General features: G+C 46.6%; 7 protein-coding genes across 7 annotated transcripts; 5 read left to right on the top strand and 2 right to left on the bottom strand.

The window, feature by feature from the left end:
- Positions 1–4,541: 4,541 nt before the first annotated feature.
- Positions 4,542–7,178, top strand: F5J12DRAFT_724252 (allantoate permease; the record flags this gene model as incomplete). Its single annotated transcript, XM_051741524.1, has 17 exons — positions 4,542–4,823; positions 4,881–5,016; positions 5,069–5,145; positions 5,199–5,241; positions 5,294–5,379; positions 5,587–5,708; positions 5,757–5,774; positions 5,824–5,977; positions 6,027–6,112; positions 6,165–6,233; positions 6,279–6,474; positions 6,527–6,555; positions 6,616–6,634; positions 6,682–6,749; positions 6,801–6,862; positions 6,916–7,046; positions 7,107–7,178. Coding segments are annotated over 17 exons (1,650 nt in total), but the record flags the coding sequence as incomplete, so codon positions are not given.
- Positions 7,179–7,415: 237 nt separating this feature from the next.
- On the top strand, positions 7,416–8,263 carry F5J12DRAFT_269378 (uncharacterized protein). Its single transcript, XM_051738669.1, has 4 exons — positions 7,416–7,659; positions 7,721–7,749; positions 7,812–7,964; positions 8,028–8,263. The coding sequence occupies exons 1-4, from the start codon at positions 7,550–7,552 to the stop codon at positions 8,165–8,167; spliced, it is 432 nt and encodes a 143-aa protein (XP_051597715.1). The 5' UTR covers positions 7,416–7,549; the 3' UTR covers positions 8,168–8,263.
- Positions 8,264–9,534: 1,271 nt separating this feature from the next.
- Positions 9,535–11,739, top strand: F5J12DRAFT_724297 (uncharacterized protein; the record flags this gene model as incomplete). Its single annotated transcript, XM_051741528.1, has 11 exons — positions 9,535–9,731; positions 9,789–9,902; positions 9,960–10,051; positions 10,127–10,252; positions 10,305–10,458; positions 10,513–10,737; positions 10,790–10,853; positions 10,901–11,016; positions 11,067–11,207; positions 11,260–11,323; positions 11,374–11,739. Coding segments are annotated over 11 exons (1,659 nt in total), but the record flags the coding sequence as incomplete, so codon positions are not given.
- A 720-nt stretch (positions 11,740–12,459) lies between these two features.
- F5J12DRAFT_269184 (uncharacterized protein) lies at positions 12,460–16,541 on the bottom strand. The gene is made up of 14 exons (XM_051738668.1): positions 16,069–16,541; positions 15,874–16,015; positions 15,570–15,826; positions 14,729–15,506; positions 14,570–14,673; positions 14,427–14,519; positions 14,220–14,377; positions 13,926–14,163; positions 13,687–13,875; positions 13,514–13,633; positions 13,390–13,465; positions 13,105–13,341; positions 12,855–13,050; positions 12,460–12,802 (listed from the first exon to the last, which is right to left on the bottom strand). The coding sequence occupies exons 1-14, from the start codon at positions 16,453–16,455 to the stop codon at positions 12,727–12,729; spliced, it is 3,051 nt and encodes a 1,016-aa protein (XP_051597713.1). The 5' UTR covers positions 16,456–16,541; the 3' UTR covers positions 12,460–12,726.
- A 10-nt stretch (positions 16,542–16,551) lies between these two features.
- F5J12DRAFT_846950 (uncharacterized protein) lies at positions 16,552–18,660 on the top strand. The gene is made up of 7 exons (XM_051746367.1): positions 16,552–16,679; positions 16,731–16,843; positions 16,902–17,019; positions 17,077–17,151; positions 17,200–17,573; positions 17,622–18,147; positions 18,197–18,660. The coding sequence occupies exons 1-7, from the start codon at positions 16,646–16,648 to the stop codon at positions 18,547–18,549; spliced, it is 1,593 nt and encodes a 530-aa protein (XP_051597712.1). The 5' UTR covers positions 16,552–16,645; the 3' UTR covers positions 18,550–18,660.
- Positions 18,661–19,797: 1,137 nt separating this feature from the next.
- On the top strand, positions 19,798–22,255 carry F5J12DRAFT_951863 (uncharacterized protein; the record flags this gene model as incomplete). The annotated part of the gene is made up of 13 exons (XM_051749816.1): positions 19,798–19,885; positions 19,953–20,048; positions 20,104–20,156; positions 20,216–20,343; positions 20,592–20,621; positions 20,675–20,805; positions 20,863–20,873; positions 20,940–21,033; positions 21,200–21,359; positions 21,424–21,431; positions 21,497–21,563; positions 21,617–21,644; positions 21,707–22,255. 13 exons carry the CDS (start codon positions 19,798–19,800, stop codon positions 21,818–21,820), a joined length of 1,008 nt encoding a protein of 335 aa, XP_051597711.1. The 3' UTR covers positions 21,821–22,255.
- Positions 22,256–22,262: 7 nt separating this feature from the next.
- On the bottom strand, positions 22,263–23,482 carry F5J12DRAFT_895073 (uncharacterized protein; the record flags this gene model as incomplete). Its single annotated transcript, XM_051747803.1, has 3 exons — positions 22,263–22,941; positions 22,997–23,239; positions 23,289–23,482. 3 exons carry the CDS (start codon positions 23,480–23,482, stop codon positions 22,263–22,265), a joined length of 1,116 nt encoding a protein of 371 aa, XP_051597710.1.
- Positions 23,483–24,341: the final 859 nt, after the last annotated feature.

Raw genomic sequence — 24,341 nt, 5'->3', positions numbered from 1 at the left:
CCAGAGTGATTATGGCATAATCATCTTTGCCATCCTGCCCAAGCTATTCTTTGGCATCTCCAACAATTGGGTCTTCCTGAAATACAAATACAGGGAGAGACTACTTCCTGTAAAGGTTGTGCTCAAGGAAAACTTTCTTCTGAAGCTTTTAAACCTTCTTGGAAATGTGCAACTAAACCTCTTGAACTGGTTCATGCCAATTTACCAGAGCTACCTGTGGAATCTTATTTCCACTCCAAATATATCCTTACACTCCTGGATGACTATTCATCCTTCAGCTTCTGTCTCTACCTTCACAATAAATCTGATACATATACTGCCTTTGCCAATTGGATGGTTTCTGTCCAGAATCAGACTGGCCACCATCTTCTTGTGCTCTGTTTGGATCAAGGGGGAGAGTTTATGGGTTCTACCTTCAAGGCACTCCTTTCTATGTGCAGTATTACTCATCAATTATCTATCAGCAATCAACCACAACAAAATGGTCATGCTGAAAGATTTAACCAAACCATTTCTGAAAAAGCTGGTACTATTCAACATCATGCATGTGTTCCAGAATGCTTCTGGAACTTTGCCTTTGACTGTGCACTCCATGTGTACAATAGAACTCCACTCAAGCAGATTCTCTTCAAAACTCCCATGGAACTGTTTTTAGGAAAATTTCCTGACATTTCTTATTTCTGCACCTTTGGCTGTAAAGCCTTTGTATGGGTTCCAAAAGACCAACAAAAAGACAAATTGGAACCTCATGCTATTGAGATGATTTTCTTAGGTTATGAACCTAATACCAAAGGATATTGTTTTCTTAATGGTCAAAAAATCATTCTATCTTGAACAGCAAAATTCATAGAAGACTCCTTTCCTTTCTGCTTGGATTCTAAAAAGACCGATACCTTTGACCCCAGTTCTGAAAGTGACTCATCATCTGAATCATCATCCAACTCTGAAAGCCTACATTCATTACTGGATCCTGATCAGATCCAACTGCCATCTCATCATCAGCAACCACCTCATCCATTAACACCACCAAACCCACAGCAGGGAAAAGCTGTGGACCAGCCTAGAGCTTCCAGTTCTAATCAACCAATAAGAAGAGCACCTGCTGCTGTACCATCAGTCAATCCTCAAGTTCTTCATCATCCACATACTCCTTATGTTATTCCTGGTGACTCCTGAAATGTTCGGAGAGCACAGCCACAACAATCTGAAGACCAAGAACCATGTCCAAAGCATCAATTTATCCCTGTTTCCCATCCTGGAAACATTTATGGAGACAGACCTACTGTACAGATTGAAAGGGATATTCAACAGAATTGCGATCAGGCTCAACAATGGATTTGAAATGCCAAGCATAATATTAGAGAGAGAGAGAGAGAGAAGAAGCTAGGAGACATTATGATGAGGAGCATAGACCACCTTCACTGGTCTTGCCACCTACCATGGTACCTCCTCAAATTCCTTGTCAGTGGACTGAACATCCACAAGGAACTACTCCTCCTTCTCCACTATCTCCCCTAACTCTGCTTCCTGAATCTCCAAAGGGAATGCCAGATCAAGAAGCAGAGATGCATCCATTTGAATTTGCTCTCACTGCTCACATTAAAGAATCACCTGAACATTATAAAGATGTTCTAAAATTATCTCCTGATTTACAAAAGAAGTGGTTTGATGCTATGAAGGATGAATTAAAGTCTATAGAAGAAAGACAAGTATGGACTTTGGTGGATCCTCCCAGAGATCAGAAACCAGTCAAGTGTCAATGGGTTTTCACTATCAAAAGTGATGGTTGCTATAAAGCTTGTCTTGTGGCTAAAGGCTTTACACAAGAATTTGGCACCAACTTCAAAGATACCTTCTCTCCAGTGGCTCAATTCAAAACTGTTCAAATCTTACTTGCCTTCACAGCCCAGAAGAATTGGGAAATGGAAGCCCTGGATGTTAAAACTGCCTTTTTATATGGCAATCTTGATGAAGAAATTTATATGGAGCAACCAGAAGGTTTTCGAGTTAAGGGTCAAGAGCACAAGGTCTATCAGCTGCTTCAAGCCTTATATGGCTTAAAGCAAGCAGCACTTGCATGGAATAAAGCCCTACATGCATCTTTACTCTGCATGGGCTATATCTGCTCTAAAGTGGATGCTGGAATTTATATCTATTCCTCAAAAGCTGGCATTGTCATTTTCCTCGTCTATGTCAATGATGGATTATTTCTAGGATCAGACAAATGTCTTCTTAAAGTCAAGAAAGAAGAATTCATGAAGAAATGGGAATCCCATGACCTTGGAGAAGTTAAAGAATATCTCAGAATTCAAATTCATTGAGATCAATCAAAGAAAGAAATTTATCTCAATCAAACTCCATACATCAAAAAGGTCATTAAAAGATTTGGAATGGAGACTGCTCAAAATGTTCACACTCCACTTCCTTTGGGGTATCAACTGGAAAAAGCCCCTTCCACTTATCAAGCAACTTCTCAGATCTGCTCCCAGTACCAGTCAATTATAGGATCTCTACTCTATATGGCACTTGGAACTCATCTAGATATTGCCTTTGCTGTTATTTGCATGTTGCAATATATGGCAAATCCCACTGAGGATCACTGAAATAAGGCATTGCACATAGTTCACTATGTTGCATCTACTCCAAAATTAGCACTTTATTATTCTGGACTTGAGTTGCAGATATTCAGTTTTGCTGATTCTGATTGGGCTTCAAATAAAGACACTTGTCATTCCACAACCAGTTATGCAATGTTCCTTGGAACATCCCTTATTTCTTGGCAGTCATGTAAACAGAAGACAGTCACTCTCTTGTCCACAGCAGCCAAATACATGGCTCTCTGTGATGCTGCATGTCAAATCAAATGGCTTCATATGCTATTTGATGAACTTAAACTCCAAACCAAAAAGACCATACTATACTGTGACAATATGGGTGCTCGCTTCATTGCTGAGAATCCAGTTTCAGATGGATTTTCAAAACATATTGATGTCCAATGGCACTATGTACATGAATGTGTACAGGATGGTTTGTTCAGAATTGAATATGCTCAAACTGACAAACAAAAAGCTGATGGTCTTACAAAATCTTTGATGTGGCAAAAATTCAAAACAAATCACTTGTTGATGGGACTTGTTAATCTCCCATTCTAGAGTGAGGGGGAGTGTTGGAAATATGATAATATATCCGATGTACTTACGTGTTTTGATACATGTGTTATATCACATGACTTGCCTTAGCAATCAGCTCCACAGTGATGTCAGAATGACATCACTCATTGCATCATATTCCATAGCATTCTCTGCTATTCTTTACTATACATAGTAACAGTTTCCTTATACATTACTGGTCCATGCATACAGAAACATGTATATAAACTCAGGGATATTGACCCTGACTACTTATCAAATTCCACATTCATTCTACTGTTCTTTCAAGAACAAGAACCCCTACAAACCTAATCTTCAAATCTACCATTTACTCAAGAATAAGGCAAGTGCTCTTGTCTTTGCTCTTCGTACCATAGCCCATCCTCTGTGCAATACATGTCAAGTGAGATATTAGTGGAGTTTGTGGCATCTTGACTATGTTGTTCGAATGCGAAATTTAAGAACTGATTTGACCTTTGGGGGTTGGCAATGGGAGAGTGATAGGTAGGTGGTGCTTCCCTTTGTTTGGCGCAAGCCACGGCTGGCGATTTGGTGGAGCAGGTTGTAAAAGCTCCACACGAGAAGCAAGGACTGTGAGTACTAGTAGTTCGTACTGCACTGAACAATTTGCATAGTACGGGTTCGTCCGTCATTTCGGAAAGTCTGTTCGAACTTTGTGCAAAGTTTCGGATCTGAGATTGGTCGCCGAGCATGAAAGTGCCTTGGATCAAGATTGGACGAAATTCTGGAAAAAGAATCACGCGCTCTAGTGCAGTACAGTCCCTCGCGATACTACAGTAGACGTCTGGCATATGGATCCACAGCTATTCTGTTGTCATTGTGGTGTGTGTGTCACCAATCATCCTCTGGTACTACGAGTCATACTAATCTCAGTGGTCACCGCACAGCCTGCATTACTAGCAAAGGGGAAGCATTTCATGTGCGCTGAAATATATATCAGGCTTCGAGTCCTATAAATTTGTGGCTCCTACTTGATAAGCGTCCCGCGAGAACGCGCAACTCAGTCGCGATGTCGCTCAATCCTTCAACGTGGACAACTCGTATGTACATTCTCATCTCTCATAGCTATCTTTCTCACATCTCCGAAACATGCCGTTCCTGTAAATATCCGACCCCTAAGTTGCCCTTTGTCCGGACAATCGGGAGGTCTTCGCACGCAATCCATCTTCCTATTGCGTAATGTCGGTACTTCTTGCAGAAGGCTTCGCCCTTATCACGCGTAGCGCCCACTCTATGGCCTCAGCTATGGTGTACTCTGGCCTTATTTACCTGTCTTTGCATACTTAAAACCTGCCTTGCTATCATTCAACCCTAGGTTTTCGTACTGTCGAGCGCTTCCAGCGGTCAGCATGGCAACGGGGCCTACGACCACCTAAATCCGCTTCATCCTCTGTCGAAAAATATAGTGGCAAAGATCTTGGCGTGTCCTTTCGTGAGGTTGCTTCAGATCTCGTTGACGAAGCGGAGAAACAGCCTAACTTTACCGAATTACTCTTTCGCAAGCGCAAGCATCTCATTGACCCGGATGTTATCGCCACTAAACGGTCTGTCTTCGATGACACTGTGCTCGCACCACATTACTGGCCCAAGAAGGACTACGAAAACATTCATCGGTTCGACCCGTCTGCCAGGTGGACCTACAGAGAGGAGTGGGTAGGTCCTGCTTGTTTCCATTGCTTGAAGTTCTGTTTCCTGCCCTGCTCATCCAAGGCACTCGTACGGAAGATCGACTGGAAGATCATGGTTATGGCTGCAATAGGATTTTCGTCACTGAACTTAGACCGTTCCAATGTTAATCAGGCCAACTCCTCTACTTTCCTGACGGATTTGAAACTGACCACGGACGGTACGAATAGTACGACCATGTCCTAACCCAACATTTGATGAAGTACTTCCAGATTTTAACCTGGGGAACAGCATCTTCCGCCTCGCTTTCCTCTGCGCTGAGCTACCATCACAACTGGTTTCCAAACGTGTGCGTCGGGAATTATGAATTTAGTGCATGGTACTTGACTTCCGACCATACAGGTTGGACCAGACCGTTGGATACCCACCCAGATTTGCCTTTGGAGTGAGCCCATAGTAATTTATTGGTGTATTTCATCGTTGACCTATTTTAATAGGCCTTGTCTCGCTTTCCCAATTTTGGTTGACAGGAAGAACATCATTCCTTGTGTGCCGTGCACTCTTAGGGTACGTGCTTCTGTATGTGGTTCGGAGGAATTCTCTGAGATTTCGTGGCCAGTGCTTTACAAGGAGGGTTAGTCTGCCAGTGGCGCCAGATAGATTATGGCTCATTCTACCTCCTAGCTTCATTCCTGATCTCGTTCTATATCTGTCCTGTACGTTGCAACTTGCCTGTGGTAGAATCCTGGATGACGTACTCACCACAATCTTTACAGACTTCTATACGAAGACGGAGCTCCCTATTCGCCTTGCTCTGTTCTGGATGTCTATGTACCTGTGTAGCATCGTTGCCAGCTTCCTGGCCTTTGGTATCCTCCATCTTGATGGGATGGCTGGTAAAGCTGGATGGCGGTAAGTTAGTTATTTGTTGGCGACCTGCTGTACCAACACCGTCAACAGTTGGTTGTTTTTGATAGAGTTTGTGTGTCCTTCATCCTTCATCCATGTTGTTTTATATTATCCGCAGAGGCGGGATCACACTTCTCATCGGTGTAGCGGCTTTCTTCAATATGCCCGCTTCTCCCACTCAGACCAAGACGTGGTTCAGACCGAAGGGGTGGTTTAGCGAGAGAGAAGAAATTATTATGGTCAATAGAATCCTCAGAGATGACCCAACCAAAGTAATTAACTTCTCCCCTGTCGCTTGTGCTGTCTGCTCAATTCTACTAGGGTGATATGCATAACAGGGAGGGACTATCGCTCCGGCGTTTTTGGACCGCTATATGTGACTACGACCTATGGCCGCTCTACATTTTGTGAGGCCGATAACTCGATTTGAATGCATGAGCTGATTGTCGTGACGTACAGAGGTCTCATGTTTGGAATCCCCAATAGCCCACCGTCGACATACTTGACTCTTCTGCTCAGAGACATTGGGTGGGAATCACCAGTTACTCTTCTGCTGTTACTAAGAATTGTTAGGTTCAACACCTTCCAGACCAATCTTTTGTCAATTCTGTACCAAGCTCTTGGGATTGTTACGATGTTCTTGATTACTTTACTCTCTGAGCACCTTGGAGAACGTACTTTTGTGGCTATGTTGGAGGATTTATGGACGCTTCCTTTCTTGGTGGCCTTGTACGCTCTGCCGTCGAGGCCTAATCCGTGGATATTCTTTGTCAGTGTATATCGTGGTTGTCTACCTATGCAACACGCTGATCATCACATAGGCTATTGTTACCGGCCTTTTATCTTTTCCGTACGTCGCATGCCTCCTTATAGACCATACGGAAGTTTATCCGCTGTTACATTTCTTCAGCTATACCCACCCGATACAGGTATTCTACAGTTTTTAAAACCTAGGATCTGGAATTGACAACAGTAGGTTGGCTGGTGCTCTCGCAATGCAGGTGGTGTATCTGGTCGTACCGTCAACGCTTCGGTATATAACATGTAGGAATCCTAGTTCCGATATGGTGGCCATGTGAACCGAACTCCCTGCAGGTTTGTGCAGGCAAGCAGTATCATCGCTTCGCAAATATATGTAGCAAGTGATGCACCGAGATGTTCGTTTTTCCTGTCTATGTCTTGGTTGGCATGCTGATCTACGAGATGGCAGACGAACGCGGTAATCGAATTCTTATTATTATCTGTTGTATCAACCTCGGGATTCTATACCCCGGCACAAAGGCATATTACATCTGGCGTAACCGCCGGCGCGATAAGATCTGGAGTAGGATGACAGTCGAGGTGGGTCATCCTGCGTATATCGCTGCCGATACCTGTGCTGAGCCACCTTTCCGAACGCAGGAACGTGACCACTACTTAAGGACCACGAAAGATGTGGGGAACCGAAGGCTAGACTTTCGTTTCGCACACTAGTTGCAGACGATGACGAGCTTGGTAAAGCCTCTAGAGCAAATGAAGGTACATGGTTCTAACTTGGTTTGTGAATGACAGAGAATGTTGTCGACGCGGATGAACTATGTACAACTGCAAAGTAGATATTGAATGCGAGAATCAATTCATACTCCTGAGTGCATCAAGCGAGGACATAGTAGATCGCTATACCTTGCCCGAGACTCCTGAGTGAACTGTTTATTTTTGTTTGGCGTACATATCCACTTTTCTGTACTTGTGTACTTCCACTTGCTCACTACGCGTGCCAACCTGAACTGCATCCAAGTTCAAGTTGTACTCGCCAGGGCCGAACGCCATCGAGGACAAGTATTCCCATCCGAACTTGGAGGAAAATGGCGAGTGACGAGAACAAAGCTTCTGTATCTTCTTCCGATACTAGTCCGCCGACTTCGACACGGGCTACTGGGCTATTTTCGTACGCCCAGCCTGCCGCCCAATCGAAGTTCAGTGCTCTTTCTTCCGAAACATACCAGATTTCATCATGCTAACCACGGGGCTCCAAGGATACCCGCTCTCACAACTTCAGTTCTGTGTAAGCTCTTTTTTCATGAAAGGTTTCTTTGGACGGCAGCCTGACGCGATACTTTGTTACAGTCGCAGCATCAGCTCTCGTTCCACCTGCGGCCCTGGGACAAAACGTGTATCTTCCTCCATATCTCCACCGTGTCGGGTTTTCGTTTATTTTCGGTGGTGTTGCATACGTCTTTTCAACTGGAGATCATAGGAACGGTAGTGGAATTGCTACGGGTATGTGGGACCACACTTTTTAGAGACGTGCTGCACTGTTGCTCGCATTTTTGTATGATACAGCATGGTCGTTGACCTATCTTTTCCTTCATCTGAGGAAGTCGCTCAAAACCCCACGACATCCACTTACGCTTGCCATGGCAGGTGGAGCTGCAGGATGTGCTGCCCTTTATGGCACTGAATACTTTGTATACGAGGATTGATACCATCCCCCTTTCCCCAGCTTTTTGGCAAATTTATACCCCCGTCATCATGAACAGTGGACCTGCAAGTATTCGTGAGTTCTCAAACTTGTGCCCTCCCTCTCCTCTGCTATCTTACCTAAGGGTGTGTCTGATTGAAAGAATGATATCCCTTCTGAAGGATGGGAATAAGTCGAAACTTCCCGCGACCTGATGGTGCACGTCGCATGGGGAGCAGTCACTAATTCGCATGTTCATGAGCCCAGCAGACGAGGCGGACGTTGGCTCCACCTCTTTAGCTTTTCACGACTGGCCCCGTATCACGCGAAGTTAACGGCGGGGCCTGTTGGGGAGGTTCATCGTCGACCGGACCGTATTTCGTCTGACCGACTCCATGGAGCGGTGTGTGGCAGTACCTATGTATGTTCCGAGGGGGGCGGTTGGTGGTATGAATGTCAAATTTTACGTCTCAAGCCACGATGAAATCAATTTTGCTCATTACGAACCCTTGGGCTTTCCGTGGTGCTTCTTTTGCGTAGACAGACCACCATACGCCTGGCGGTTGGGTGTGATCATTTTGGCGGAATTTGTGACGTCGTGACCGTGTTGCCCGTGCACGGAGCGGAATCGGATAGTCGATTCACCTTCGAGCGTTGGTAATCGGAGAGTGGTGTATACGGCGTACCACCTTTCTTTTCTTTGACACTACGGCACTACAAGTAAGCTGCCGATAGCTACTGTGGTTGTGGCGTCATGGAGGTACAGTAGACGTCACAGCCATAGGTATTGCTTGCATTGCCGTTGGCGGAGAAGTCTGTTTGCACAGTAGGAGAGAAGTCAGGAAGTCTACACGGCGGCGCAGTGAACCATTTGCAAATACTTCTGAAGGTCCGTGTGAACGTGGCCCCCTTAGACAGTTCCACATTAGACAGCTTGGAAGAGTCCTCAACAAGAATAACCTCTGCTCAGACGCACAGCACCGCAAAGGGACAGATCATCTGTTGTAAGTGTAATTTAGTTCGTTTGCAAGAAATAACGGTGTGGTGCTTGTGTAGTAGGTGACCCTACTTGCACTAGTACTGCTGTGCAAAAGCCACGTTACTACTGTAGTCTGCAGTTGCGGCAGCCTGCCACCTCGGGTCGACACATAACCAAGGGTCTCCTTGGCGATGGTTAAATTCTAATTCCTTCGCGCCCGAAACGTTCTTCTCTCTTTTCTAATTCACATTCTGGACTGTGAGCACACGTTATATATCGACCAATCAAACCAAAGCCCTGGGCCATCGGCCTTCCGCCTCTTCCCTAACTTTTACGGTCACTATGCCCCCTCCTGCTCCCCCCCTCCTCCTCCTCCATGGCCCAACCTATTCAGCCAGCCGCCACCCACGTACGTGATCGGACCTCGGAAACCAGCCAACCCGCTAGTCACCGTCGAACAAGTGGAGGATCATCTCCAACTTCTCTGCGCATTTCACCGTCTCAGGATGACTGTCGTGGAGTGTAAGGACAACCGCATTCCTAGGTTCGCAATGCGGATGGACAGCGACCGCAGGTGGAGGTGGTTCGTTCACCTCGCTATTGATAGGTATTGGCTTTTTCAGTCTGTCCACGGTCTGTCCCGTATACGACATTCCTCCACAAGGTTTGAGAAATGGGTTGCGGCATTACAGTACGCTGCTGCTGGGAAATTCCTTGCCAAGTATCACCCACCTCTTGACGTCTGCATGGTTTGGCATGCGTATATGCTCTGCCCCAGGTAATAGCTCCACAGACACGTTTCGACTTAGGGGGCTCAACCGGGTACTATATACAGTTGGTATGCCGAGGATTGCGAGCGTCTTACGATGCTCCAATACCTTCGTCCTCTCAACATGTTTGCACTTGGCTCGGTAAGTCATTTTCATCGTTCCCGCCTGAAGTAGTGCAGCTTCGTCTGGATGCTTCCGCAGACGGACACCGAGACATATGCAAGGCGCCAAGCTGACGTATCACGAGCGACATCATGGTATCAGCAAACAAGAACATCTTATGACCCTTTCGAAGACATGACGAGGAGGGCCTATAAACAAATTGAGTGTCCTAGGTGTTGTACAAAAATCTTTGTTCGTGAGTAGCCTCGCGATATTGGCGTTCTATTCGCAAAGAGTCAACTGCGAAGCATTCGTGAACGATAACAGCACGGGCTACGCAGAAAATTTCTCGGCGATCTGTCCAGTTTCTCGATGTCGCATGAAGATCACGAACGAAACGCTCGCCGTCGCAAAGTTCATTCGGGACTTTAACCAGCACTCGAGCAGACACGACTGCATGGCGTATGTCATTTTCCAGCTCAGTCGAGATTTTTACAGACGATCGATAATGCATAGTGGCAGTCTTATCAACTCGTCGGGAAAGCGCGATCCTCGACGGGCGTGGGCAATCAAGGACCAGTTGACACGAGTACTACAGTATTCTACCCGTATGCCTCTGGCAGCAGATGGACGGCTAGCTGGACTCCGCGGGACGAGTGAGATCAAGGAGGCTATTGGTTATTCTCTGGAACGCCTGCGGGACATAGTGACGGCCGCACTGAGAAGCTACCCATCGTCGACGTTGAGTTACTCGGCTTCGTCTGTCAACACTATTGTGACAAACGGTCTACAGAGCGTCGAGAATACTTGGCGCATATAGAGATGGTAGTCCATTTTCAGTGGATCTCTTGGATGCTGTGAGCGGCTTCCTGTGGACTTGTTTACTGTGGCTGACCGTGAATAGGTTCAGCGCCAGTCTCTGTTCACCGAGAAAATGACCGAGCTCGGGTGGACGAAACCTGCAGCATTTCGAGGGCAAAGGGTGCGGGTGTTGAAGGATGCAATTCTGCGATACCATGCGTACGGATGATTCTTTACCCGTCCTTTAGTAGCACTCAGTTGATTCTTAGCTTCCTCGATCTAATAGCCTCTCGACCGAATTCTATGTTCGTGCCAACTTTAGATATCGACCTGGTCTGGCACACCCACCAGCTTATGGCAAGTCAATATGCGTCTGATTGCGAGCTCTACGTCGGTCGTTATGTCGATCAGTCAGTTTTCCGTTCCTGCCAGTCCGAATTTTTGTTTGACCTTTCAAATCAGCGAACTCAGGATCCGTGAAAGCCACCTCTCTGCGGCGTTCGACGAAACTTGTCTCGCATGGCAGGTAATTGTGATAACACCACTCACTTCTACATTTCGTTGACATGGTCTCAGTTGCGCTATCAAGTTCCTTATATGCAATGTGGGTGTGCCCTTCCGGACGAAAGCTCCTGGCAAAAATGTAGGCGACTCGTTCGCCAGCACCTACGCAGCCGAACGCACCTCCAAGTGACTTTGCATCCGGACCACATCCCTGCGACTCATCCAAGTATTCACAATGCTCTATTGAGCTCTCGGAGAAGAGTGGATAATATGCCTGGTTGGATGATAAGTCACAGTGATGAATGTCGAGCGTCGTCGGCTTATAACGCGCGACCGCCGCCGATGCCGATGAGGTCGAGTGGAGTACAACAAAGAAGTCCTTATGAGCCGGCCGGCGCCGGTAAGGTCGAATGGAGTGCAGCGAAGAAGTCCATATGAGCCGACGCCGACGCCGGTAAGGTCGAATGGAAGTGCAAGCAAAGAAGTCCATATGAGCCGACGCCGACGCCGGTAAGGTCGAATGGAGTGCAAGCGAAGAAGTCCATATGAGCCGACGCCGACGCCGGTAAGGTCGAATGGAGTGCAACAAAGAAGTCCATATGAGCCGACGCCGACGCCGGTAAGGTCGAATGGAGTGCAGCGAAGAAGTCCATATGAGCCGACGCCGACGCCGGTAAGGTCGAATGGAGTGCAACAAAGAAGTCCATATGAGCCGACGCCGACGCCGGTAAGGTCGAATGGAGTGCAGCAAAGAAATCCATACGAGCCGCCACCGATGCCGACAAGGCTGAGTGGAGTGCAGCAAAGAAGTCCATATGAGGGTGCCAAGATGGATCGTAGGCCGTCGGGACGTTCTGTGGGCTACCCACATCATGGACGTGGTCGTAACCATGCTTGAAAACTTGTTCTCCGGGCATTTATAGTCTGCATCATGATCAGGAGACGGGATGTTTCGACTTATTCACATCTTTTACATAATGTTATCCTCTCAGGACATCTTTTTTTTTTTACATAAATCAGATTCACCTTTAGGTAAAATAGTTGATGGGCAGGGTATAAGCTTGAGAACTCATTTGCAACTATTTCCAAGTTCATTTTCAGGAGACAAAATTGGCCATAAGTTGGGTATCTCAGAGAGAAGGGGGGATGACATTAATGCTCGTATAAAAAGTATTCAGTGCCATGGATAGCAGCACATCCAAAGCTAAATAAATGTTGGGCCTATTGTAGGGCTCGAGGAAAACCTTCCGCATGCATTGGAAATTAGCAGCACCCTCCTATATACACATTAACCACATCGGTGTGGAACATCACAGTACACGGGCGCGTCGCGATAGTGAATGCTCAACAGGCCTAACAAGATGGATATCACGCAGTACGTCACGACCCAGATAAGACAGGGAAACCCTCAAAAATCCAGAAGATTCAGCATACGTGCCCTTCTCCCTGCTGATGGCAAACAGGGCACCCATGGAGAATCTTTGCTCGGACAACCGACGCACTGTTATACATCAGACATACATTTTGGGTGGGTCATGGTAGGCGGTACTCACAAAGCAATCTTCGCGCTCAGGTCATGAGCTGGAGAGACGCGTAGATTGACATCTAAACCGACATCGACATATCTTGAAAGGTTGTCAGTACCATCGATACAGCTTGCATGGACGATGTGCCGACAAAGAAAGAGTAACAGAAGATCTTGGGGAGAACGTCGCAAGAGCTCCGTACACAGCGGGCATACAGCCTTCTCTGAAGACGAAACTGAGGTCACATATATCACATACCAAAGGCAGAAAAACGAACCACTCAGGAAGAAACCACCGTTCTGGCCTTTCTGACGAATTCTCGCTAGGTCCGAGCAGTCACCGTTCAGTATCCTCTGACAACCTTCCAGAAGCGATATCTGAAGCTGGAAGTCATGCAGAATCTTAATCAAAGCTTCTTTCAACCCCGGTATTTCTAAGCCATTCTTAATTCGTCGAATCAGGCGTATGGGGTCGATCTCTGCGCCGACGTTCTGAATCAGACCACGGATGAATGCTACAAAGTCGTCAGGACGAATGTAAGGTGATGTATGGCATAGCTTACTTGGTCGAGTTTCCGAGTACTTGAGAAGATCCTCCCAAAGATCGTCATCGTTCTGTTCTTTGGCAAACTCGATAGCCTTGCAAAACGAGTGAAGCCAGAATCACCCAATGTTTGCTTCACTTACCTGCTGAACATCACCTATTCTCTCGATGATGAGGGTCAAAGCTTGCTTGTTGTTGCCCATCCGCCCAAGAAGGAAGACCATCTCAGGCACAAGGTCACGGCCTTTGCAAATATCATATGCCTGGACGAGGTGGAATAAATAAACGGAGGCATAACAAAGAGGAAGATACTCACAGCCTCGAGGTTGTAGTAACTACTTGCTCGCAGGTACTCAATCAATCTCGAAGTCGCATATTGCGCAAACAATTTAACTTGGACGTCCGCAAAATCTGAGGCAAGGTTCTGATCTTTCTTGAAAAGTGTATCCAAGTAGAGGAACAAGTAGAACGGCCGAGCACGCAATTGCTGTACGACACGGTCGACCTGTGGGTGTATAGCGTAAGGATCAGTTGAGTCGTGTGCAAAAGACGTACAGGAATCGAATGGGTATGGTCAACCAACATCGAAATAGCTTCGCTTCTGGTCTGGGTGGTATCGACTCCTTCCTCCTCGCGTTTACCATTAAGCTCCTGGTCAAACTCAACAAGAAGTAGCACCTGGTCCTTGACATCCGTGAATAGATTATTTTCACGAATCAGGTCGAAGACGTTGGGTCGGCGAAGTCTCAGGAAGTATTGCAGTGCTTTCCCCGGTTGGCGATTTGCGGTAAATCTATTGGAGCGAGGTCAGAAAGAAAGAAAGAAAATGAGAACGCAGAAAGTGCCCACAGGTCTGCAAGACATTCCATCAACCAAACTGCATCCGCACTAGAAGTTTTCAAAGAGGAGGACATGGGTATTCTCTCCAGCTCCGATTGGACTGCAACAATGACCGACGGTATCTCGTATATCGACTTCGGCCAGTCTCGGATAGTTCGTAGTAGGGCCTGCAGCAGCATGATGATATTAACGAGGGAAGACGACAGGATCTCTGACCTCTTTGTCGTGGCTTATGAAGTAACCTAAAATCATTTCGTATACTAGGTGACTGAGTTGTGGCGCAACTGTGGGTATGAAGGGAATAATAGCCTGCTCTAACCGTCAGAAACGGGGGTACAAGCGAGGGAAGGATGGACCACCTGCAAATTCCTGCTCTGTGCAAATACAAATATCCAGTCTTCCCATCGTTTGACGTCTTGACCGCACACTTTAGGACACAACCGAGCAGCCTTCACGAAATCACCTAGTCAAAAAGCACGTATATGAGTGATCTTAAAGGAAGAAAATTAAAGTCGCACCTTCCCCAACTAAATACTGGAGATAACGTTCACCGATGGAAACGACATCAACCTTGTACCCTGCCGAATCGGAGGTTTGTTCATCTTGGCCAAGTTTCTCGGCTTCATCCAGTGCTTCTTCATACCGCTGACGCTCAACTAGCCATGCGATATGATCTTTTCTATCTCTCGGCCGCACGAAGACGATATCCTTTGGGCTACCAACTATGTAACACCGATCAGTTTCATGGCCTCCCATATCGACCTCAGCAAGAAGGTAATCGTTACATCCCCATGACTGATACCCGGTGACATTAAGTGCATCGGCACTAAGCTCTTCTCCAGTTCGCGAGATAACTCGTAGCTCCGGTCGTTCTGCAGTTTTGCGTGCTTGACGAGCGGGGTCATCCGTCATTTCGTCCCCGAAGTTGTCTGGTGGTTCATATGCCAACACAAGGAACGAGGTCAGAGTAGTGAGAGAAGCGATAGAGCCATTCTCCTTCTTAGGCGCAGAATGTGACATGGGATGCGGAAGAATGCCAGATATCATGCGATCAAGCTGGAGGGCGGCCGTAACTTCGACGATAAGCGATGGGAGGTTGGCATTGGCCGATGCAGTTGTCGTACGCGGACGTGCACGTACCCGAGCGACTTTAATGTGGTCTGCCCATGTAATAAGTAATGTGGTATCGTCTTGCCAGTGCAGTGTGCATTTGAACAGATCAGCTCGAGGGCTATCGGGGCCTCGGTCAATATAAGTAATACGCATGTGGGATTGCGTGTCATAAATCTTAACCCCCTAGAAAAATAAAATAAAATAAAATAGGACGGTGCACATGGGAACACGGAGTAAACCACCAACAAGATCATTCGCCCAAGCGATCAAATGGGACCTCCACCTTACGTTCCAAATAGGACCCTCTCCCGAATGAAGGACGGACTCTTTATGGCCGAGCCAACCTTTCTCCCGTAAAACGAGTGTTCCAGCCATACCACCACAAATGAAGGCACGAGTACTCTTCTTTGCGAAGTTTGGTTCCAGCGCGACAGTACGAATGGGGCGTTTCATGTCAAACATGTAGGACTCCTGTGTTGACAGCGATTGAATCACCACCTGTCCTGGAACTAGTCAGGAGATGCACAGATATCATACTTGTTTGACTCACCATCAATAGAAGCAGTGGCGACGAAGTCAGCCGTGTTGTCCATTTCCATATCACTAATCGACGCCTGATGAGGCTTATATGATTTGATACGTTTACCGGTCATGTCGAGGACGTGCACAATCCCACTATGAGTACCGACGGCCTAGGAGATTTGTCAACAAAGCTACGTTTATAACTCCATGGAGAACAACACACAATGAATTTGTTCGAGACTGAAATTGCTGAAATCGAGTCTTTCCTGAGGAGATCATTGATAGGACCACTCATTCTCTCGTATTTCAAAGTAGGTTCTTCATCGTCATCGTCATCTTCTTCACCCTCCTCGTTCTCTCTGTCGTCTTCATCCTCTCCATGGGCACTCTTGCCGACCCCATTCCCAGTTGATCCTACGGTGCAATCCTCGACATTCTCCTCACCATCTTCACTGTCATCTTCCGTGTCCCTCTCGTGTTCCTCCTCGTCAGTACCAACCACGCTCCCGATCGCGTGACTACTCGGGGCGTGAAGGAGAGAATCCGTTGTGTCGCCCAAAAAAGCCCCATGCCCGATAGGCAAAGCGTTAGACGTTTCCGAGGCCATCATGCCAACATACCGGAGGGCTTGCAAGTTGCCGGTGTGGTTGGACTTCTACCCTGGCGTACTTTATTTGTCCTTGTTTTGACAAGTCAGTCCAGATTAGTTCACCAGTGTACGTACAAGCCATTCTCCACACTCGTACGGGTTCTTGCCTTTGGATCTTTCAGTTTATCTTTGATCTGGGTCTGACGCTGTGATGTCCAAAAGGCGAGTGACATATTACTACGACGGTGTGTGTACAGTATAAAATTACTCCAGTGTCTAGTACTGACTACGGGTAGCTGACGTCGGCGCGTTTACATATGGCCTCGGCCATCCAATGAAGCCTCACAGGATACGGATCACTCACGACCTTGTTTCTGCCTACGGAATGCTCGGGAAGATGCAGGTTTTAGTGAGTATGTCGGGTCTCAAACACTGGTTTCATATGCCAATGGTCTGTCACTGTCCAGCGCCCAAAACGCGCTACCCCAGAATCCATGACCGCGTTCCATACGGACGAGTATATCCACTTCTTGAACCGTGTTGTGCCCGAAACTGCAGAGGAACTTACATTCCATGGGACACGCTGTGAGTTGTTCCTCCATGTCCAGATTGACCTTGTCCTAACTGATGGCACGTGCTTAGTTTTGGTAGGCGAAGACAATCCGGCGTTTGAGGGCGTCTTCGAATTCTGCTCAATATCGGCTGGTGGCTCAATAGGTTCGCACTTGCATCTGGAGCCAATTACTTGTCTTACCGAAGTCCCAGCTGCCGCTCAAAGCATTTCTTCCGGAGCATCTGACATCGCTATAAATTGGGCTGGGGGGTTACACCATGCCAAGAAGCGCGAAGCCTCAGGTTTTTGCTATATCAACGACATCGTACTAGGGATACTGGAGTTGTTGCGGTCCTATCCCCGCGTGTTATACATTGATATCGATTGCCACCATGGAGACGGCGTAGAGGAAGCGTTTTACACAACTGATCGGGTTATGACATGCTCATTTCATAAATTTGGAGAATACTTTCCGGGAACAGGTACCCAGGAAGACAAAGGGAAGGACAAGGGGCGGAATTATACAATCAACGTGCCACTGAAAGATGGAATCACGGACGAGGCTTTCAAAAGCGTCTTCGAACCCGTGAGCCTTTTCACCTCGTATACATGATGCGTCTTATCCTGTCTTTAGGTCGTGTCCAAGATCATGGATGTTTATCGACCGAGTGCAGTCGCATTGCAGTGTGGTGCGGATTCCTTAGCTGGAGACAAACTGGGCTGCTTCAATATAACGATGCATGGTCATGCTAGTTGTGTTCAATTCCTGCGACAGTTTAATGTTCCTCTTATTCTTTTCGGTGGTGGTGGCTACACGGTCAAAAACGTTGCACGTACATGGACGTACGAAACTGCCTGTGCGCTGGGCATCGAAAAAGAGATAGATCCCAATTTACCCTGGAACGAGTACTTCGAATGGTTTGGGCCACGCTACCGCCTGGAAGTCCCGGAGAACAACATGGATGACTTGAACGTGAAAGACGGGTCGTTGGACAAAGTCAGGCATAATGCATTGCAACAGCTATCAGAGATTCCATGCGCCCCATCCGTTGGGATGCACGAAGTACCGAGGGAATCTGTTGGTAAGCATCTCGGCTTGGAGGTCGACGCTGGCAGGGATGAGGATGGTGTGATGGATGACCTGGATCGTCGACTAACGCGTACGTTGCATTTGAGGGGAAAGGTACTGTGGCTAACTTGTCGTTGCAGAGCATGCACGCTATGTGTACAGGATGCAAGAGGCCGCTGCATCAGATCAGTCTGACGACGACAGATATGACTCGGATGCTTCATCACAGAAACGGCCTAGAAAACGAATGAGCATTATCACGAATCGCTACCTTGACGTTGACGCTAGGAAGACCGCTCCCCCACGACGGTTTTTCAGAAGCTCGGCGAAGTGGGATGATATTGGCTGTCGTATCGGGCTTGTGGGAGAGCCAGTTCTTCAGAACGGAGCCAGGCATGGCGGTTTACCTGCGCTGATGGAAAGCGGTGGGCGGGGTACACCTGCAGTCGAGATGAATATGGATGAGGATTGGGAAGACGGGGCATCTGTGTAGTTCTAACTCTTCATTTTTCATATGTACTTACCGCTGTTCCTGGTCTGTATCCGTAGCAAGGCATGCTAGCCCATTACATAATCAAAGCGAACTCTGACACTCACATCAGGAAAATAACACTTTACTATTTTTGACTTTTTGTGACTAATGTGACTTTTTGGGAAGGAATCTACTATCATTACCCACATCCTGCAGGCATGGCTGCACTTTTCTTGCTGATTTTTGTCTTGTTCAAACCACCTAATTCATAGCTTTCAGTAGATACCACATACATTCAAATTGATGGAGGTTCCAAAGAGATATTGTGATTTTTCTCTCAGACAGTGTGCATCACACCAATGGCTCAATATCTCTGAATTTTCAGACATTTTCTAGTCTTCTTGGCTTAGATATATCATCACTTAGTTGTCTCAATAGATTCTGTTCTCTTCTCATTCTTCAAAATGCTGTATATGGTCAAAAAAAAAAGTACAGATAGTAGGTTCCTTCCCAAAAAGTCACAAATAGTCACAATAGTCACAAAAAAGTCAAAAAGAGTCACAAAAAGGTCAAAAATAGTAAAGTGTTAATTTCCTGATGCAGTGAACACTGCCTGAGTCGACTGAAATCTGCATGCGGTTGTGGATGGGCTTGCCTAGTGTATAATGTGTACATTTCGTGGAGGACAGTAGCAGGGGCAGCTCCCGCAGTCGCAGAGTGAGCACAAGACATAACACTGCTAACTGCTTATGAGATCGGGCCACAGAAGGTACTCACTGTATGCTGTTCGAATGGAGTGCTCTGACTTGGAGAACGGCTGACTTCTCCGTGCATTCTCCAGCGTAACCGCCTTCCCTGAAGAGGGGTTGCGGGTTCCTACTTTGGATTCGTTTCGTGCAACCATGGCCTGAAGCTTCCCTGCCAAGAGCAACTTACCATCGCGACCGACTCGACTTGGGTAGCTTGACATTTCTCCTGAATTTCCATCCCCAGTATTCTGGTTTGGTTTGGTTTTACAAATGGCCTGACCTGACCTGTCAGATCTTTCAGATTAATAGATTCGGATGCAATAACGGCTTGAATGATACTGCCAGGACGCATCGATGCGTCGCCGTCGGGGGGGAGACTTCGTCAGCAGTTTGTCTTGGATACCACGGAGTTTCTGGCATGAAAACTGCAGTACTTTGACTTTTATATCAAAGACAAGATAAAGAAAGTATCGGAGGTGGATTGCTGTAACGCGTGCTCCGGCTTGTCCTGTGTATTAACATGTCTCATAAGGTTATTCCACGTCGACTGTCACGATCAGTGGACAGTCGAAAATCTCCGCCCATGTGGGACCGCCTTGTCTCAACAGGTATGTAGTAAGTATTCTCGACAGACTTTACATAAATTAATTTTGATCACTCTGCATTGACCACAAGTCCCCACCTCGCACACCATGACCACCGTATGGGAAGAAGAACTTCAAGCACTGTACACCGGCCTCTACCAGATTCGTCTTGTCAATTATGTTACGCGTAATGAAACTGGTCCTCACCCGATCGACTAGTACTCACTTCTCCTCTGACGCAGTATCTTGCATAGCGTTCCTTGTCCATGACATCTTAACTAACCTCGACAAAGAGGTCTGCCACATTACGTCCTAATCGGCAACCTTCGCGTGCTGAAGTAGCATCTTCCACAGATTCCATTCATCTGGCGGTATTACCACAACACAGATGAGACGTTTGTTTGCTGGCACCGCAGACTGCGTCGCATGCTGGTTCAAGGCCTCTTCATATTCGGTCGTTACTACGCTATTTTTTACCTCGTGTAAGTCACCCGATCCTAGCAGCTACCTCATACTTATAACTCGCACAGCGCGTTTTTCGCTGGTATGGCATTTTCTTCCTCGTTTGTCCTACTATTCAACGGCATTCCAGTTTACAACCACCAGGGCTTCTCTATACCTGTAAGAAAATGGTCAAGCTTTTTGTTTCTCATTGGCTGATGTTATCCTAGTTGTAGGCATTTATATGAGTTAATTTTGTACCGCTGACACTGACACTTTTCATCTATAGTTGCAAGGGCTTCTATTACTACACCATTTTGTAAGCGCTGAGGCATCTTTCTGCATAATTCACTCACAAGCCCTCATGTCTAGCGGTGGTGAAATACTGTACACAACACTTGTCAACGTTATCCTGGCAATGCGTCTGAACGTTTTGTTCCGAATATTCTATGGGATAGAAGGACTCCAAAAATACCAATTCTTCCTTGCCACTCTGGTCATCGGTGAGAGATGATTCGTCCTATGTACATGTTCCTACTGATCCCCGCCAACTGTCACAGTTGAATTTTTGGTTCGTCATACCTTGCAACTGGGGCTCCCACATGCAAACTCACGGGATAACCCCTGCGACCTCTAGGTTGAACTGGTTATAGGCATCTTGGTGGCTATATGGATTCAGGAGAAAGTTGTCGAACCACCCGCAGGAGTTCCTTGGCCGGGCTGCATGCTTAGTGAGAATCCAGGTGATGCATTGGTGCTCCCGAGCTGGTAGGAATTCTTAGTCATGCCACTTAGTATGTGTGACTGATGAACCAGAAGGACCATAGCAATTCTGGTTGCGAGTTGGTCATTTCCCTATCTATGGCCCATTAGAGATCTCACAGTGTTTGACTGTAGCAACACTCTTTGGATTCACGCTACATCTGCTCTTCTCAAGCATGAGGTGGCGACTTAAGAGTTTCAGAGATCTCACGATCTCCAATATAAAAGAAGAGATTAAGAGCCTCCAGCCAACCACACTAATGTTGATTAGAGATGGTGCGTTGTTCTATATCCCGTAAGTGTGGCTCTTCCTATTCTCGCGATGAATGAAATGTCAAACACCATTACTTTGCTGACAGTATGTGTGGTATGTCCATAAACGTGTCATGCCCGAGTCTCAAGAGAACTAACTGCGTACAATTTTGGGCATAGCGATGTTACTTGCCTCGGTTGTAGTCGACGCAATTGACCATAACTTTCTCTCGCTCGTCACTTCTCCGTATGTCACCTTTCTCTCTTAGTCTAGGGTCCAACTTTACATTGCTCGTACAGGATAGTTATGGTGTTATACTCCTTCTGCGTAAGTAAAATGAGAAAATTCGCTTCATAAACTGACCAAAGCGCTGACCGAACGGGGACTAGTCCTCGCGATTCATCATTCACACCCGAGAATGTATTGCCAAATCGGCTGGCCGCTGTCAAGTCGAGGCTGTCGAGCAACTACACCTATCAACATTGTCTCACGGTCACCGATGACATTGAACGGCTCGCCAATATATGCATGGATATGGAAAGCAAGACGGTCGCGCTTCATTTTTCATTTTTCTCAAAAGTCATTTCACTTTTTGTCCAAAGTCTTTCTTCATTTGGCAATTTCCACTTAGCATTTTTTCATTTTTCACTTCGCGGTTTTGCACTTAGCATTTTTCATTTTTTCACTTCGTATTTTTCACTTTGCGGTTTTGCACCTTGCACTTTTTCGTTTTTTCACTTCGCGTTTTTCACTTTGCGGTTTTGCGATTTTCGTTTTTCGCCTTTCCGTTTTGCCTGAACTGACTTTGTCGATTTTTGCAAGTGAAAATTCGTATTATATAAGCCAAAAACGTTGAAGTCAAAGTATCAAAAGCGCGATGACAGAATGTCGCGCGAGCCAAAACATCGAACGAACAGCTGAGTAGTAGCTTGTAACTACGTAGATCTAGACATTTGTTCCTGCAACATGTTCAATGAGCAATAGTAAAAATTTGGCTTCGTTTATGGCCATGCCCCTCCCTGCCAGGAACAAGATGAATTGTTCACTGGAATGACGTCTCTGAGCATCAATAATGAGATCAACGATCTCTACACTATACCCATGAGAGGCGAGAAAACGAGCAGCGAGATCTCTGAGTGGGCGGGCTGACCTTCGAATGGACGTTGTTGGTGTCGGATAGTAGTTGCTGGAAATTATGCCACGTAAATCGCGAATATGACTATAGATGATGGGGGATGGTTCAGCCGGATACGTCGATGAATCAGATCTGGCAGGAATAGAGGTGGGCCAAGAAACTGAGGAATCTTGGCAAACCGAGGGAGAGCTGGAAATAGATGGACGAGACAAGGAAGTGCGAGGCGAGAAGGTGCGAGACGAGGCAGTATAGGATGAAGAAGTCGGCGCTGAATGGAAAGACGAGGTGTTCAGTGAGCGGGACAGTTGTTCACCCAAGGCATCGATTGTGACCTGTGTGGTGTTTGCATTGGCACTAGTGGAGGTGAATAAAGGTGGCATATCTTGTGTGTTGCCTTTGACGATCAAGAAAGCGAAGGCGATCCAAAAAGGCTGCGTTTCCCTGCGTTTACGACTACTAAATCCCCTCTCTGCACGCGACGCGCGTTCTCTACACATGAAGCATGAGGTAAATTGAATAGCTAAGAAGAGGAAGAGAGACTTACGCTGTGCGATGGATGCCAGGGGGCGAACCAATAACAACTGCATAGAAACTTGCTTCATCACTGACTAATGTCCGTACGGCTGGACTGTCGAATGCAGCAAGGAACTGGGAGTGATCTGCACCATCTGGTAATGAATCCGCATGTGATTGAAGAGTATTTATGACCTTTCTCGCCTCGCTCTCTGACTTACACTGGATGGCGAGAGGTAGAGGCGGTGTCCCACCACCGCACCGGATGTATGGACTAACATTCAAGTATTAGCAAGTTCTTTGGTTGATAATTAGATACGTACCAATCCCCTGCACCGTACACCTGTGCACCATGGGTGATCTCTCCAATGGCAGCCCAGTAATAATCATTAGCCATGAATAACGACTTGGCCGTCGCCCAAAATTTTATACGTGAAAGCCTTGTGGGTTGTACCTTGATAACGACATGGACCCATGTGGTGGGTGGGAGACACTGTGCGGTCCGAGCCTCCTCCATAACTGAAGTACTAAAGGGTCATGAGGGAGGGTGTATGAAGCTGTAAGGACTCAGTCCGACGCTGTCGACTGTATGTTGACTTTACCCATAGCAGTACTCTGACATATTTCATGCCTGTTCTCTAGCCTATAAAATGGCCTATGTAGTGTACTGTATGGGGATTCTCTTTTCTACCTCGAATCAAACAGACCTTTCACTCTGGAAACAAGTAGTACTTAAGAAGAACCCTGGTGTGGTGTCATTGCAAGTCCTATAACTTCACATTGCCATTACATATTTTTTTCCTGTCCCAAACAGTCAAAAAAACTCAAACTCTAAACAAACCCCTTCGATACCTTCTCAACCATCCACAGGCTGATCCCCTGTTGACACTCGAGTAAGTATCCGAAAACATCTAACAAAAGAAATGGTTAATACCTATTGAGTGATTAGTGTAACATTCTTCCAATGAAAAGCAGTAACTACCATCAGGTAGTGTTGCATTGTTCATGGTGACAGGGTTGTTGCAAAGAGTGTTGCAACATTTTGTCAACATTTCAACAATCATACTAATTTTGTTGCAGCATGTTGCAACACTCGTTGCAATGTCTATACTACTTTCATTGGAATGTGTGTAGTGCCCTTGCCCCTTTCATTGCAATGTCTATACTACTTTCATTGCAACGTGTTGTAGCACCCTTGCCCCTTTTGTTGCAATGTGTTGTAATGTTGCAACACCCATTGCAATGTCTATACTACTTTCATCATAATGCATTGTAGTGCCCTTCATTGCAATATGTTGCAACACCTTGTGACCACCATATTAATTACAACTTAATTGCTTATCTGCTGGCATATGCAGTTGGATAGCTCAAGCACA

Source organism: Pisolithus orientalis (genome assembly GCF_024613125.1).
Source record: "Pisolithus orientalis strain OTSU chromosome Unknown F5J12scaffold_27, whole genome shotgun sequence".
NCBI classification, from domain to species: domain Eukaryota; kingdom Fungi; phylum Basidiomycota; class Agaricomycetes; order Boletales; family Pisolithaceae; genus Pisolithus; species Pisolithus orientalis.
This window is presented reverse-complemented; position numbering and strand designations above follow the sequence as displayed.

Excerpts from the sequence above, each read along its gene's own strand:
- F5J12DRAFT_269378 (XM_051738669.1), top strand. The coding sequence starts at position 7,550 with ATGGCGAGTGACGAGAACAAAGCTTCTGTATCTTCTTCCGATACTAGT. Across the intron at positions 7,660-7,720 it reads CAGCCTGCCGCCCAATCGAA|GATACCCGCTCTCACAACTT; the intron begins GTTCAGTGCTCT and ends CGGGGCTCCAAG. Across the intron at positions 7,750-7,811 it reads TCTCACAACTTCAGTTCTGT|TCGCAGCATCAGCTCTCGTT; the intron begins GTAAGCTCTTTT and ends ACTTTGTTACAG.
- F5J12DRAFT_269184 (XM_051738668.1), bottom strand. The coding sequence starts at position 16,455 with ATGATGGCCTCGGAAACGTCTAACGCTTTGCCTATCGGGCATGGGGCT. Across the intron at positions 14,520-14,569 it reads CACAGAGCAGGAATTTGCAG|GCTATTATTCCCTTCATACC; the intron begins GTGGTCCATCCT and ends CGGTTAGAGCAG. Across the intron at positions 14,164-14,219 it reads ATGGAATGTCTTGCAGACCT|ATTTACCGCAAATCGCCAAC; the intron begins GTGGGCACTTTC and ends TCGCTCCAATAG.
- F5J12DRAFT_846950 (XM_051746367.1), top strand. The coding sequence starts at position 16,646 with ATGTCCAAAAGGCGAGTGACATATTACTACGACG. Across the intron at positions 16,680-16,730 it reads AGTGACATATTACTACGACG|CTGACGTCGGCGCGTTTACA; the intron begins GTGTGTGTACAG and ends GACTACGGGTAG. Across the intron at positions 17,574-17,621 it reads TCAAAAGCGTCTTCGAACCC|GTCGTGTCCAAGATCATGGA; the intron begins GTGAGCCTTTTC and ends TCCTGTCTTTAG.